General features: G+C 35.7%; 2 protein-coding genes across 2 annotated transcripts in view; one reads left to right on the top strand and one right to left on the bottom strand.

Moving 5' to 3' along the window:
- LOC107648915 (putative olfactory receptor 7A2) overlaps positions 1–14,207 on the top strand; it is a 121,262-nt gene that overhangs the window by 47,064 nt on the left and 59,991 nt on the right. The gene's annotated exons all lie outside the window — the stretch shown is intronic.
- LOC100013358 (olfactory receptor 7D4) overlaps positions 11,902–14,207 on the bottom strand; it is a 298,110-nt gene continuing 295,804 nt past the window's right edge. The window contains exon 2 of the mRNA XM_001367720.3: positions 11,902–12,964. Coding sequence (XP_001367757.3) covers positions 12,022–12,964 — 943 coding nt within the window. The 3' untranslated portion in view covers positions 11,902–12,021. The remainder of the gene's footprint in view (positions 12,965–14,207) is intronic.

The following is a 14,207-nucleotide window of genomic DNA, read 5'->3' as shown; positions in this document are numbered from 1 at the left end:
TAACTTATTTCTCTTGTGTATAATTTAGATAGTATAGATAGATTAAAGTTTTGGGGTTGGGGATTTAGATAGAATAGGAAGAGGGTGTAGCCCCTTTTGTTGGGGACAGAAGAGACTCTTGTGTGTCAGATTTATTTGCTTGATTTATTAGATAAGATTTATTAACTTAGGATAAATATAGGAATTCTTATCCACTTATTTCCTTTTCCTGTCTCTTTTCTTTAGTCCTTTTTTTATCATTATATATATATATATATATATATATATATATATATATATATATATATATATATATATATATATATATATACTCCTGGATAAGCCGTTATTTTTAGTCGGAACTGAGCAGTCATTTTCTCGAACAGTCAGATCCAACAGCCTGTCCACACAGGACATTGGTATTAACAGCTTATATCAATAATCAATAAGGGTTTAGAAACCCTTATAACACCCTAAACTTCCCAACAACCTCAGATTGTGGCCAAATCAGAGAGTACATAAAGGACTCAATTTTTTTTATATTCCTGAAGTGTTAAGGGAAGGTAACTTTGATTAAGAAGAAGATCCTCTTTGGCCTTTCCCCTCACTATTTTTTATTTTAATTTTTAAATATTTTTCCATGTTTACATGATTCATTTTCTTTCCCTCCCTTCTTTCCTCACTGCCTTCCAGAGCCAACAAGCAATTTCACTGGATTTAACAAATGTTATCACTTGATATCCATTTCCATATTATTCATTTTTGCTACTGAGGAATCTTTTAAACCCTAAACCCCAAATCATATACCCATATATATATATATATATATATATATATATATATATGTGTGTGTGTGTGTGTGTGTGTGTGTGTGTGTGTCTGTGTGTGTCTGTGTGTGTGTGATAAGTGATGCCATATGTTCTTTTGCATTTCTACTCCCATAGTTCTTTCAATGTGGATAGCATTCTTTCCCTTAAGACCTTCACCAGTGTCCTGGCTTGTTGCATTGCTACAAGTAGCAAAGTCTATTACATTGAATTGCTGTCCTTTTTTATTTGCATTTCTTGTATTTCTGTTTTCTGGGAAAAAATTATTTGTCAGGTCTGGCTTTTTTTTTCTAGTATTATTTTGAAGGCATCTTTTAATTGCATGTTCATCTTTTTCCTGAGGCTAAGCTCAGATTTGTAGGTAGGTGACTTGGGATTCCTTTTTGAGCTCCTTCACTCTTCAGAACAAATTTTCGATACCCTCCTGTGGTTTGGAGGTGGTAGTGGCATTGGTGCCACTTGTCTTGTGTCATTCAAATGTCCTGTCCATTTGAAGTTATTTCTCTTGGTCATTTGTAGAATATTTTGTTTGTCAGAGGAATTGTTATATGGAATGATTATGGTATCTTAATGTTTTCAACATTTTTTTTCTGCAGGTAATTTGTAGATTCTTTTGATTGTCACTTTGTTTTCTGTGTTCAGAAGTTGTCAGTATTTTTCTTGTATTATTTACCTCCTTATTGTATTCAAATTTCTGTTCTTGATGTGTTCTTCTGAGGGGTCCTAAAATCCGCAAATTGTCTCTACACATCCTGTCTTCAAGAGACTGATGTTTTGCTCATATAGTGATCATTCTTTCTTTTAATGCTATTGCTTTTTGATTGTCTTCTTCCAGATTATACTTCACTTCAGTGCAATTGCATTTCTTTCAGTTTTTCTTTCCACACAGGTCTGACAGAGTCACAGTCTGGGGAAATGGAGACTGCAAAGCAGCCCCCAGAAAAATAAGGCACCCACTGAACCTGCTTGTGTGACTTCTCCCTCTAACTTCCCCTACTAATGGAATTGTTATGATTATTGATCTCTCCCCAATACAGGAAAAATAAATAACATGAGAGCAAATACTTACAGGATTAACATATATATATATATAACTCCCCCCAGATTATTACCCCAAAAGATTATAATCACAGAATTAAAACCTAAAGACCAATACACACTTCCCCTCCCTTCTCTCTCAAGCAAAGGCACACTTAAACACTCCACACCCATTTCAGATAAAGCATGACAGGAAAATTAATCATTCCTTTGAAACACAAGTTACTGACACATTTCGCTGGTTCATAACCAAGCAACCTTTCCAGATGCCTGAATCAAGCACAAGAAATATACAAATTGGAAATTCAGGAAAATCACAATTCTGGTCTGTCTTAAATTAGCCTTTAACCCTGTATCTAGCTATGAAATATTTTGTTATCCATCTCCCAAGTAACTGTGATTGATTGTGAAAGCTGACTAAAAGTAACAATGATCCCCCTAATTAGTCATCCCTTATGTGAAGAGGGACTAACCTCCAGATCACACTGTTTATGTTATTCATCTATTTCTGTTATAGCTACAATGTTTCATTGACTATCTCCTTAGGTTTCACGTCTGTTGTTAGGTTTTATGGAAACATGTAAGTTGAGAAATAATTGTGTGCCAGAAAAGTATGAACTCACTGAACCTATAAAATAAACCAACCTCTGTGCCATGGGAGAGCGCTGCATGATGCCTGACACAGGATTGAGCATACAGTGCCTCTCATAATTTATCTGATTTAATCGCTACATTCTAGACAGAAGGACCCTCCCTTCTGTGAGATTGCTGGCTCAGCTCTCAAAGCGGGATTCTAATTTTTCTGTTCTTGAATATTTTGGCTGTGAGATCCCTAAATTCTTCTTTTAAAATTCTTATTTCTCATTTAAATCATTCAGGAAAATTCTTCTGTAGTATTATGTTTACTTCACAATCCACAGAGTTCCTTGCTTTATCAGGAATTGGTTCATTTTCCTTTGCATTATGTTTATTTGTAGATATCTAAACTCTTTTGCCCAATTTGGAAAACATTTCCCCTTCTGTATTTTAATATCTTCCCTGTTGTTTTTTTTTTCCATTTTACCTCCTCATGAAGTCTTATATTTCTCCTAATTTCTCACTTTTTGAACTTTTCTACTTTGATGGCAGTTTCACTGGAGGTTATATCTCCAAGTTGTATCAGCTTTTTCCATCCTGGGTAATTCATGATTCACCTGTCTAGGTCTCTGGCCCAGTTTACTTCTACTGAGTCAGAACTAGACAATATGCATATTATTTCCTTCAAGATTAATGAAATGCCACGTGAGACCTACTACTACCCCTCATGTCTTTGGCCCAAATTTTCTCTGGTCCTCAGGTTTCTGAATTCTGCCATATATAGAAGGATGTTGCAGCATAGAGGACTAACATTCCTTGTTGATATTTCATTTCTCAATACTGCCTCTGCTTGAGAGAATTTCTCATTTAGATTTCCAAGATACTGAGAGTGCTGGGGAATTGGGGTACTGAGTTGAATATTGAAAGTCCTTGTGACTAATCATAGTAGCCCTGCCATTTGTGATCAATGAGGGGAGAAAACACTCAGTCAGCTCATTAGAAATTAGAGTTCATTTAGTGTCTGAGTTGTTAGTTCCTTACCTCAGCAGAAGGCTCTAATTTGAGGCATTTAACATTACAAGAAGGAAGAAGCAGATACAGGATAATAGAATAAAAGGAAAATGTATCAGACAGACTGTTTATGGAGAAATTCATTTTTTAAAAAATCATGAATCACATTTCTAGTCTAGGTCAACATATCAAGACAGAGAGGTCTGGGGATATTGAGGCTGAGGTATCACCAAGGGTGCCCCATGACCTGCAGCAAGGCAAGGGAGTAGGTGCTGATTGTTTAGTATACAATTTAAGTTCCAGGGAAAATTAAGGAGGTGACCTATTCCTGGGGGTGGCATTCATGGATGTGGAACAGTCATTGACCATAGGTTGTGGATTCAGATAGGAACAAGGTCAGAAGCAAATAGCAGCTGTGTGATTCTGACCCCAGTAGGCAAGCAAGATCTTATTTCGAGCCTTCAGCTCTGTATGAAGTCTGAAGTGTATCCAAGATAGGAATGCTAAAGAAAGGGAGAAAACATTTCTCTTACTCAGAAGCTACAGAAATTTCTGAGGCTGAGTCCAGCAATAGTCTCTGTAATCCAAAATAACAGTCAATGCAAAATAAGCATCATGATGATCCAAATCTAGATTAGGAACTTGTAGAACAAGTCACCAGACCATTTGGGAAGCATCAAAAGCTTGCAGATATTTAGTTTTATCTGTCCTCCAATAATATAATGCTCAATACCCCAAGAAAGCAGCAAAAAGACCAATGTGGACAAAAACCAATTTAAAATATTCCCTTCTCCAGGACAATCTCAAGAGACTTATGAGAAAGAATACTATCCACATAGTGAGGAAGAACTTGAGCAGAAACTCAGAAATAAAACATGATTTATTATTTGTTTATATGGGAATATGATTTGGGATTTTGGTTTTAAAAGAGTACTCTATAATGAAATTGAATAATGTAGAAATAGGTATTGAGTAATAATACATGTATAACCCAGTAAAATTGCTTGTCAGCACCAGGAGTGGGGAGGGAAGAGAGGAAGAAGAGAACATGGATCATGTAACCTTGAAAAAATACTTAAAAATAAAATATAAATAATACCACTACTACTAATAATAAAGGAAAGCATTCCTTCCAGGTAAGTACTGAGTCTAGCCCTAACACAAATTCCAAAATCAAGAAGTGCTAAGAAAAAAGAAAAGAAAGAAAAAAAAGCAAACACAATACAAAAAAAATAATCCTACCAGAAAGAGCTATTATGGTGATGGGGACACTCAAGAAATAAGCTCCTAACTAACTAACTAACTAACTAACTAACTAACTAACTAACTAACTAACTAACACATCTAAATGCCTCTAAGAAAACTCTAGTTTGGGCACCAATTTACTGGAATTCCTTGAAGAAATGAAGGAAGACTTTAAAAAAGAGGTAAAAATGATTAGATGAATAAAACAGGAAAAGAAATGAGAGTTCTGGATGAAAGATTTGGAAAGAGAAATAAGAGCTTAGAACAAAAGTTGCACAGCGTTACTTAAGGAGGAACTATGTATAATATATAACATAAGTTAATAATTCTTTGATACAATAAGAAATATTAAAAGAAAGCCAAAGTTTCAAAAAAAGAAGAAAATATAATGTATTTCACTGTAAATGAGCTGGAAAGCAAGATAAAGAGAAAAAAATGAGTTTTGAATCTTCATAAATCATGATCAAAGAAGGGACCATAGAAATTATATTTTAAGAGATTTAAAGGAAGCAGTCTTATAACGAGAGGGAAAAGTATAAAAAGAAAGAAAGCAATAGTCACCTTCTGAAAGAAACCTCTGAACAGAAGCTCCCTGGATCATGATAGTTAAAATTCAGACATCTAAGTAGAAGAAAAATATTTCGGTCAGAAAGAAAGAATTGCTGATATATTAACACCTTTGTTGAAAACTTTCTCCTTGAAATAGAGCCATTCCTTTGATAATTGTTTGGAAAGTCTGGGGGGCTGTTGACTCCTATAGGTTCTTAAAGAAAGTTTAATCCTAATGTTATGTGAAGAGCTCTTAGGCTTTATTGCACTTGAATAGTATCTATAGCTGTTGAGAGGGGAAGTCTCTCAAGGGGAACCTGATGGCCCTCTCATAGCCTCTATGATGAGAATGGTTTCTTAACTAGGAGTCCATGGATCCATTCATAATGGTTATATGGATAGATTTCAAGAACTCTATCTTAGAAAAATTAAATTTATTTTCACTTACTACTAACTACTAATTCACTTAAATTATTAATGTTGGCAACAAGCATTGTTATTAAAGAAGTTCATGCTGAGGATGTTTATGATAGAGAAAGTGTTAAGAGTAAAGAGGGGGAAGACAAACTGCATTTTTTTATTGTGAATTGTGCTTTATGAAAAGAGAATAAATTAGCATCTCTGGCTATTTCTAGGTCAGAGGAGTTTGGACATTCTCCAGATTAAGGAACTTCTTGTTTCTGGAAAAAAAAATATTTTCTTAGTGCCTTGTTAAGGATGACTGGGGGAGGGGCAAAAGGAGATTGTCACTGCTTCATCAGCTTGAGAGTAAATGGGGCTACAATTTTCTAGCAGCAGACAAGTTAGGACCAGAAGGGAATCAAATAGCAGAGGAAATAACTTTGTGTGGTTCATATTACCCCTAAAGGGACTGCATACATCAAGACCTGCTTGCCAGAGTTGTGAGTTGTACCAGGCAGCTGGGTTTCTTCCAAATGAACTTTTGTTATAGTTTTTTTCTAATTCATTAAAAAGTTTCTTGGTAGTTTAATAGGTATGGTTCTGAATAAATTAATTTGGTTATGGTTGTCATTTTTGTTATGTTGGCTTGTCCTACCCATGAGCAATTAATGTCTTTTCCAACTTAGATCTAGTTTTAATTGTGTGAAAAGTGTAGTGTAGTTGTGTTCATATAATTCCTCTGTTTGTCTTCGCATATAGATTCTTAAGTATTTTATATTGTCTAGTGTGATTTTAAATGGAATTTCTCTTTCTAACTCATGCAGGCAGCTGGATTTCTAACTCATCTGCTTCTCTGATAGATTTCTAAAGGTGTATGCTAATTCTCTCCACAGGTACTATGTGCATTGATGGGGGAATTTGACCCAGGTTAATAGGCAGTGATGTAATTATTCTTGCTTTTGGCTTCTAGATTTATCATTTAACAAATGTTTAGTATTTATGAGTTATTGGTGTGATGGCTATTAATTTTGTGTAAATAGGAAGCATAGAACAAGGAGCTCAATAGCTAAAGTTTCAAGTATTAGTCATTTATTCCACACACACCAAGACTACCCGTAGGGCTCTGAGTACCTAATCATACATATCCACATGGTGGTGGTTGACTCTATCTTCTCTGAGAACAAACTCTGGAACTTCTGGTGTGAGGGCTGATTGAAGACAATAATTAAGCTCAGAGAGAGTAAACTGTATAAATATAATGGTGAATGCCATGTCCATGTTCAGTGTCACACACACTATCTGGGCAGAGTCTGACATGTATCCTAGATTTTGGGAAAGAAAGTTCCAAGGAGTTCAGATCAGGAGGAAAAATGGGGAAATAAAGTGTTTCAGGAAATATGAAAAATCTGGGGTGAATGAATATACTGAGAACTCACCAACAAACTTAGACAAGATCCTTGAAGTCTTCTGTGAGGGGGTACTGATAAGGTAAGTCACAGAACCTTTGCTGTTTTTTAAAATCTCCCTTCTTTAGGGAGATTGCCTTGGAAATATCACCTCACTTATGGAACTAGGAAGCCAGGGTTCAAGCATTTACTTTTCAGATCATGTAGACAAGCATATTTCTATGTGTCCAGTGTTCTCAATTAAATTTCCTTTTTATGGACTAGTGAAAGGGGTGATCCCCCCAATAAAGGTTCTTCCTCATAAGTGTCAAGATAACCAAACTTGGTGAAAGATACAGCTACCAATACTTGATATGTTTTGTCTTCTCAAGAAGTTATCAAGCATGTACCCTGGAGGAATGTTCATCAAATACAAATTACCCTTTAAGTTCATCAAGTTACTCAGGAAACACTCCCTTCATAAAATCTCAGTCTAAGATGAGAGATTTTGTCAAAAGCTCTTGCTGATATCCAAACAAACACTAATTAACCTTAAAAATTTTAAAATAAGTTTTTCATTAATGACCTTTTATCATCAAAGTTGCTCCAAATATCACTCCTCATATGTAAGAAAACACTATTTTAAAGGAAAATAGAGAGCTCCAGTTCATTTGAAGTCTAGCTTATTAGATCATGTCTCAGTCCTGTGATTTATTTCACAAACTCATCTAAGTCTTCTTTCTGTCCATAGTGTATCTAATGACAAAGTTGCTTCGATTTTTGTCTCCTGGTTTTTATTCCAATCCTCTCCACATTGATTCTTTACTCTGATACCTGGATTTCCTCATAAGACTATATCTTCTTGATACAGAGTGAGATCTTATCTTAACTTTTACTGTTAATTCTTAACCTTCAAAACTATATTGCAATCATAGATTTCATCCAATCAGTGATACTTACGAGGTTAAATTTGACTCCTTGCTTTAGTATCTCTATTTGATCTTGATTGTTAGATATACTTTATTCATTTCTGCACAAATTGACATAAGTACATAATTCTTTTTTTTTAAACCCTTACCATCAGTCTTAGAATCAATGTTGTATATTAGTTCCAATGCAGAAGAGCTGTAAGGACTAGGCAATGGGGCTCATGATAAGTCACATAGGTAAGAAGTGCCTAAGGCCAGATTTGAATGCAGGACCTCCCATCTCTAGAATTGGTTCTCAATTCACTAAGCCAATTAGCTGCTTCTGAGAGTTATTCTTTTTGATAAGACTGTGAACTTCTGAGTTTTCAATGACTTTTTTTTCTCCATTATAATACCACTTTATCATGACTATCTCTGTTGATAAATTTATAAACACATCATCTTCTTTCTTTTTCCATTCTCCTGTGTAGCTCTGAGAGTACCACTAAAGACTAGTGAGTAGCAGTTTCAGGGAGAGAGATTTTGACTAAATCAGAGGAAGACTTTTCTCATTCTCTGAGTGGTCCAAATGGAGCAATATGTTAGGTAACAAGTTATCCATACCTGGAAGAGTTCAACAGGAGATGGATTGCCATTTTTTTTCATGCATGCTTTAGGAGGAATTCTTTCATGATGTAGGGAGGCTGTTATAGAGATCCTCGAAGGTCACTTCCAACTCTACACTTCTATGATTTGGGGATTCATAGAAAAGATAAGGCTAACAATGAATCAATTCATATTAAGCATTGAGTAAGTTCCTATTGTATATGAAGTGTTGTGTTAGGTGCTTGAGTTAGAAAACCAACAATAAAATAGTCTCTGCCTTCAAGGAGTGAAAAGAAGAGGACTAATATGTGTTCAGACAATACATAGTTGCAGAATTTTTGGTGGGGGAAGCACAAGGAACTGGGGAAATTAGAAAAAGACTTTTTGGTAATAACACTTGAAGAGGGCCATGAAGGAAGCTAGGGATTCCAAGAATAAGAGGTTAGATGGATTCAACTTTTCCTTGCATAGGAGATGGACTTTTTAAGATACATGGGGAAGAAATGGAATGGGATTAGAAGAAACAACAAATTATTAACTTTATTGGAATGTAGAGTATACTGAGAGATCAACAAGAAATCAGACCAGAAACATATCTTCGATCTATATCATCTAAAGCATTAAATGACAAAGGAAATGAAATTTTATCGTAGCTAAGAGAAAAAGTCCTTACTCAAGAGCAGAGGAATGACATGGTTAGGACTAAAAATGATAAAAACAATGATGGTCACAGTAAAAGGAATTGTAGGTTCCAATAGATACATCCATTTAGCGCCTCATTTTCAAATGGAGTTGACTCAAGGCTATTTAGTTAAAAGTTCCAATTTTTCCAGGTCTAGTCAAAGAAGAAACATTAACTCTGGTCCCAAGCAAAGTAGAGAGTTACATCATGAGATGGTTGGCCACCAAGTCACATTTTTACAACAGCAACTGCTAGTGACCATTTACTAGGGCAAGGAGGAGTTAGGACTTTGCTTCTTCGAGGTATGATTCATAATGAGGAAATCTCATATAAATTTTCTCTAATTTCTTCTTTCTTTACTAAAACCATGAAACACTTTGAAGTTTACAGAGCATTTTAATTAACTGTTTTGTTTAGAGTAATTTTATTTTTATTTCCATATTATTCATTTTTGTAAGTGAATAATCTTATAAAACCCCAAACCTAAAACATATACCCAAATAAACAAGTGATAAATCATGTTTTCATCTGCATTTTGTTCCAACAGTTCTTTCTCTGGAGGTGGACAGTATTCTTTTTTATAAATCCCTCAGAATTCTCCTAGATCATTGCATTAGTAGCAAAGCCTATTTCATTTGATCGTTCCACAATATTGCAGCTATTGTGTATAATGTTCTCCTGGTTCTGCTTATTTCACTCTACATCCATTCACATAGGTCTTTCCAGCTCTTTCTAAAATCATTCTATTCATCATTCTTTATAGCACAATAGTTTTCCATCACCATCATATACCACCTTCTGTTCAGCCATTTCCCAATTGAGGGACATCCCTTTAGTTTCCAATTCTTTGCCACCACAAAAAGAGTATCTATCAATATTTTATACAAACAGGTCCTTTATTATTTTTTTATCCCTTTGGGGTATAGACTTAGTAGTGGCATTAGTAGATCAAAATGTACACATTCTTTTATACTTCTTTGGGAATGATTCCTAATTGCCCTCTAGAATGGTTGGATCAGTTCATAACTCCACCAGCAATGCATTGGTGTCCCAATTTTGCCATATTCCCTCCAACATTTAACATTTCCCTTTATTGTCATATTGGTCAGTCTTATAGGTGTGAGGTAGTGCCTCAGAGTTGTCTTAATGTGCATTTTTCTAATCAAGAGAGATATAGAGGATATTTTTTTCTTATGATTATTGATAGCTTTGATCGCCTCACCTAAAAACTACCTATACTTATCCTTTGATCATTTATCAATTGGGGAATAAGTTGGGTTCTTATAAATTTGATTTAGTTCTTTATATATTTTAGAATAAGACCTTTATCAGAGAAAATTGTTATGAGAATCTTTTCCCAGTTTGTTGTTTTCCTTCTAATCTTAGTTGAATTGTTTTTATTTGTACAAACCCTTTTTAATTTAATATAATCAAAATTATTCATTTTATATCTTGTAATATTCTCTATCTCTTGTTTGGTTATAAAGTCTTCCCTTCTCCATACATCTGAAAGGTAAACTATTTTATGTTCCCCCAATTTACTTATAATATCACTCTTTCTGTTTAAATAATATACCCATTTTTCAGTGAAATTCAATAAAAGTTCAAAGAAGTTCAATCAAAGACCTTATCTTTGCATAGAGAAGTGATGGTGAACTTTTTAGAGTGGTGGGTGATGTCCTCAGGCATGCGTGGAGAGGAGGGGTGTGGCCCAGCCCCATGTCTCTCTGGCTTTCTAGTAATGACCTTGAAGAACTCTGTGCTGAGGAGATGGCATGCATGCCCACAAGAGAGACCTCTGAGTACCCCCTTTGGCCAAGGACATGGGGTGTGAGATATTGATCTAAACCTAATTTTTACCATACCATTTTCCAATTTCCCCAGCAGTTTTTGTCAAATAGTGAGTTCTTGTCCCCAAAGCTGGGATCTTTGGCTTTATCAAACATTAGCTTGCTGAGGTCATTTATCCCTAGTCTATTCCATTGATCTACCCTTCTGTCTCTTAGCCAGTACCATATTGTTTTGATGACCATTCTACAATTTAAGATCTGGTACTGCAAGGCCACCCTCCTCCACATTTTTTTCATTAGTTCCCTTGATATTCTAGACCTTTTGTTCATTCAGATGAATTTTGTTATTATTTTTTCTAATTCAGTGCAAAAGTTTCTTGGTAGTTTAATAGGTATGGCACTGAGTAAGCAAATTAATTTAGGTGGGATTCTTATTTTTATTATATTAGTTCAGCCTACCCAAAATCAATTAATGTTTTTCCAATTGCTTAGATATAACTTTATGTGTGTGAAAAGTATTTTGTAATTGTGTTCATATAATGCCCGAATTTGTCTTGGCAAATAGAATCAAAAGTATTTTATATTGTCTAGTACAGAGCATTTTAATTTCCATCATTTTGTTTGATGTGAAGAAAAATAAATGTCAGGTAGGCAGAGCAGATTTTTCAATTCCTCTTTTGGAAATGAAAAAATTAAGGCACAAAAGCATGAAGTGACATGGCCAATATATACAGCATATAACTGGTAGAGAGAGGACTAAAAACCCTGGGCTTATCACTTTGTATCTTACAATTTTGTGAGCTGGAAGATGTTCTGAGGAAGCCATAGGTGTTATTACAGAAGTTAATGTTGGGGAAAATCCAGGAACAGAGGCCATGAAGAATAAGATCATGTTCACTTACATTAAATACATCCAGAGGGAGAGAAGAGGGTAGGAAACTCGTGATTTGTGAGGAATTTAGTGTTTTTGCTTTCCAATATTTTCCCACAAATACCTCAACCGCCTTCCAGGACTAGGTTCTATCACTGAGAGGAGGATATTCTGCTAATGAGTCTCCACAGGGCTCCTTTTATATCTTTGTTCCTAAGACAGTAGATGAAGGGGTTCAACATGGGGGTGGCCACAGCATACATTGCTGAGGCAACTGCACTCTTCCAGGAAGAGTGGGTCACAGAGGAGCTCAAATACACTCCCAGACCTGTGCTATAGAATAAGGAAACAACAGAGAGATGAGATCCACAGGTAGAAAAGGCTTTGTACTTACCCCCAGTAGATGGGATTTTCAAAATGGAAGAAAAAATCTGACTGTATGAGAAGAGAATCCCTGTGAGGGGGAGAATACCAAGCAGACCGGCTACAATATATATCAAGACATAATTGATAAGGGTGTCAGAACATGAGAGTTTTAGAACTTGATCAAGATCACAAATGAAGTGCTGGATTTTGTGGCCTCTACAGAAGGAGAGCCTTGTCACCATCAGACTGTGAAGGAGGGCAACTAGAAGACTTAATATCCAGGAGAGCAGCACCAGCAGGCAGCACAGCTCAGGACTCATGATGGATGTATAGCGCAGAGGGTGGCAGATAGCCACAAAACGGTCATAGGCCATTGCAGTGAGAAGGAAATTGTCCAAACCAATAAAAACTGTAAAGAAGTACATCTGGGCAAGGCAGCCAGCATAGGAGATGGCCTTGTTTTGTGTCAAGATGCCCACTAACATCTTGGGTACCGTGGTAGATACCATAGAGAGATCTACAAAGGACAGGTTAGAAAGGAAAAAGTACATGGGGGTGTGGAGGTGAGAATCAAAGCCAACAGCTAACATTATGAGTATGTTTCCAAATACAGTGACCAAGTACATGCCCAAGAACAGCCCAAAGATGGCCCCTTGTTGCTCTGGTGTCTCAGAAAATCCCAGGAGGATAAATTCAGTGAATTTTGTTTGGTTTTCTGGTGCCATGGGGCTGGTTTTTCTGCTGGAAAAGGAAAATGAAAACATGATGTGAAAATGTAATTATTCTTTCATGAGAAATGAAAGAATACCAGGATATGACTTAGAATTTCTAGGTTCAGTTTTTATCGCTATCAGTTATTACATTTGTGATCTTGAACAAGTCATTGTTTCCTCATTCAACTTCAATGCAAGAGGGAGGATTTGGACCTAATGAAATCCAAGATTCCTTCCAATTCAGACTTTCTTTAAAATAGCACCAACTCCATTTAGAAATCAACAAGTTATGAAGACCTTCTTCTTTTAGCTCTAAATATCAATGACCTTTGAGCATTAGGATAGAGAAAGAAATACTATGGGAAAGGCAAGTCCACTCTTGCAGCCTACAGCAGAGAGAGGACAGTGTTCTAGTATAACAGAAGGGTTTGAGCAGTCCATTCTTCAGTGAGACCCATCAAATCATAAAGAGATTTAAAGATCCTCAGAGAATACAGTATAAAACACAATTTACATTATTTAGCAGGTGGGAATCTATACTTTCCTCAAAGACCTCCATTGAAGTAAGACTCAGCTTCCTGAAAGAGTTCATTCCACTGTGGTATAACTCTCATTTTCCTTTATTTTGAGCCAAATATATTGTTTTTCAATTCGATCCAATTTTCTAATTTCTACCCTCTGATTTTTGTGGAACAAATCCCATTTCTATCCCAAATGACACCCATTTAAATGTGTGAAGACAGATATCCTATCCCCCATATATTTCCTCTCCTTTAGGTCAAGAAAATCTAGTTCCTTCAGTTGATCTTCATAGACCCTTCACTATCCCAGTTGCTCTCTCTTGGATCTTCTTCAGGCTTTCACTGCATTTTCTAAATTTTGGTACTCAGAAGTAAGCAGAAAATTTCAGTTTTGGACTATGGTCAAGGGCAATGGGAAAATCGCCTCCTTCTTACTCAAAGCTATGACGTTGCAAACTAAATTTTCCTTAGATTATTTATCCACCATATCACTGCCAACTCACACTGAGTTTACAGTCCATGGGAAACAAACAGATTATTTTCAAATGAATTATTTTCTTCCTTGTGTGTATAGTTGTGGGGAGATGATGTGTTTCCCCTTTCTCATATGCTATAGACACACATACTCATTAGTGGATCAACCTTCCAGAATTTGGTGAGCCTGTGTTGCTAAGGATCCTTTGAGATAGCTTAGGGCTATGTATCTTATTTTATTTATTTTATTTTTACTTAAAACTC

Source organism: Monodelphis domestica, chromosome 3, assembly GCF_027887165.1.
Source record: "Monodelphis domestica isolate mMonDom1 chromosome 3, mMonDom1.pri, whole genome shotgun sequence".
NCBI classification, from domain to species: domain Eukaryota; kingdom Metazoa; phylum Chordata; class Mammalia; order Didelphimorphia; family Didelphidae; genus Monodelphis; species Monodelphis domestica.
This window is presented reverse-complemented; position numbering and strand designations above follow the sequence as displayed.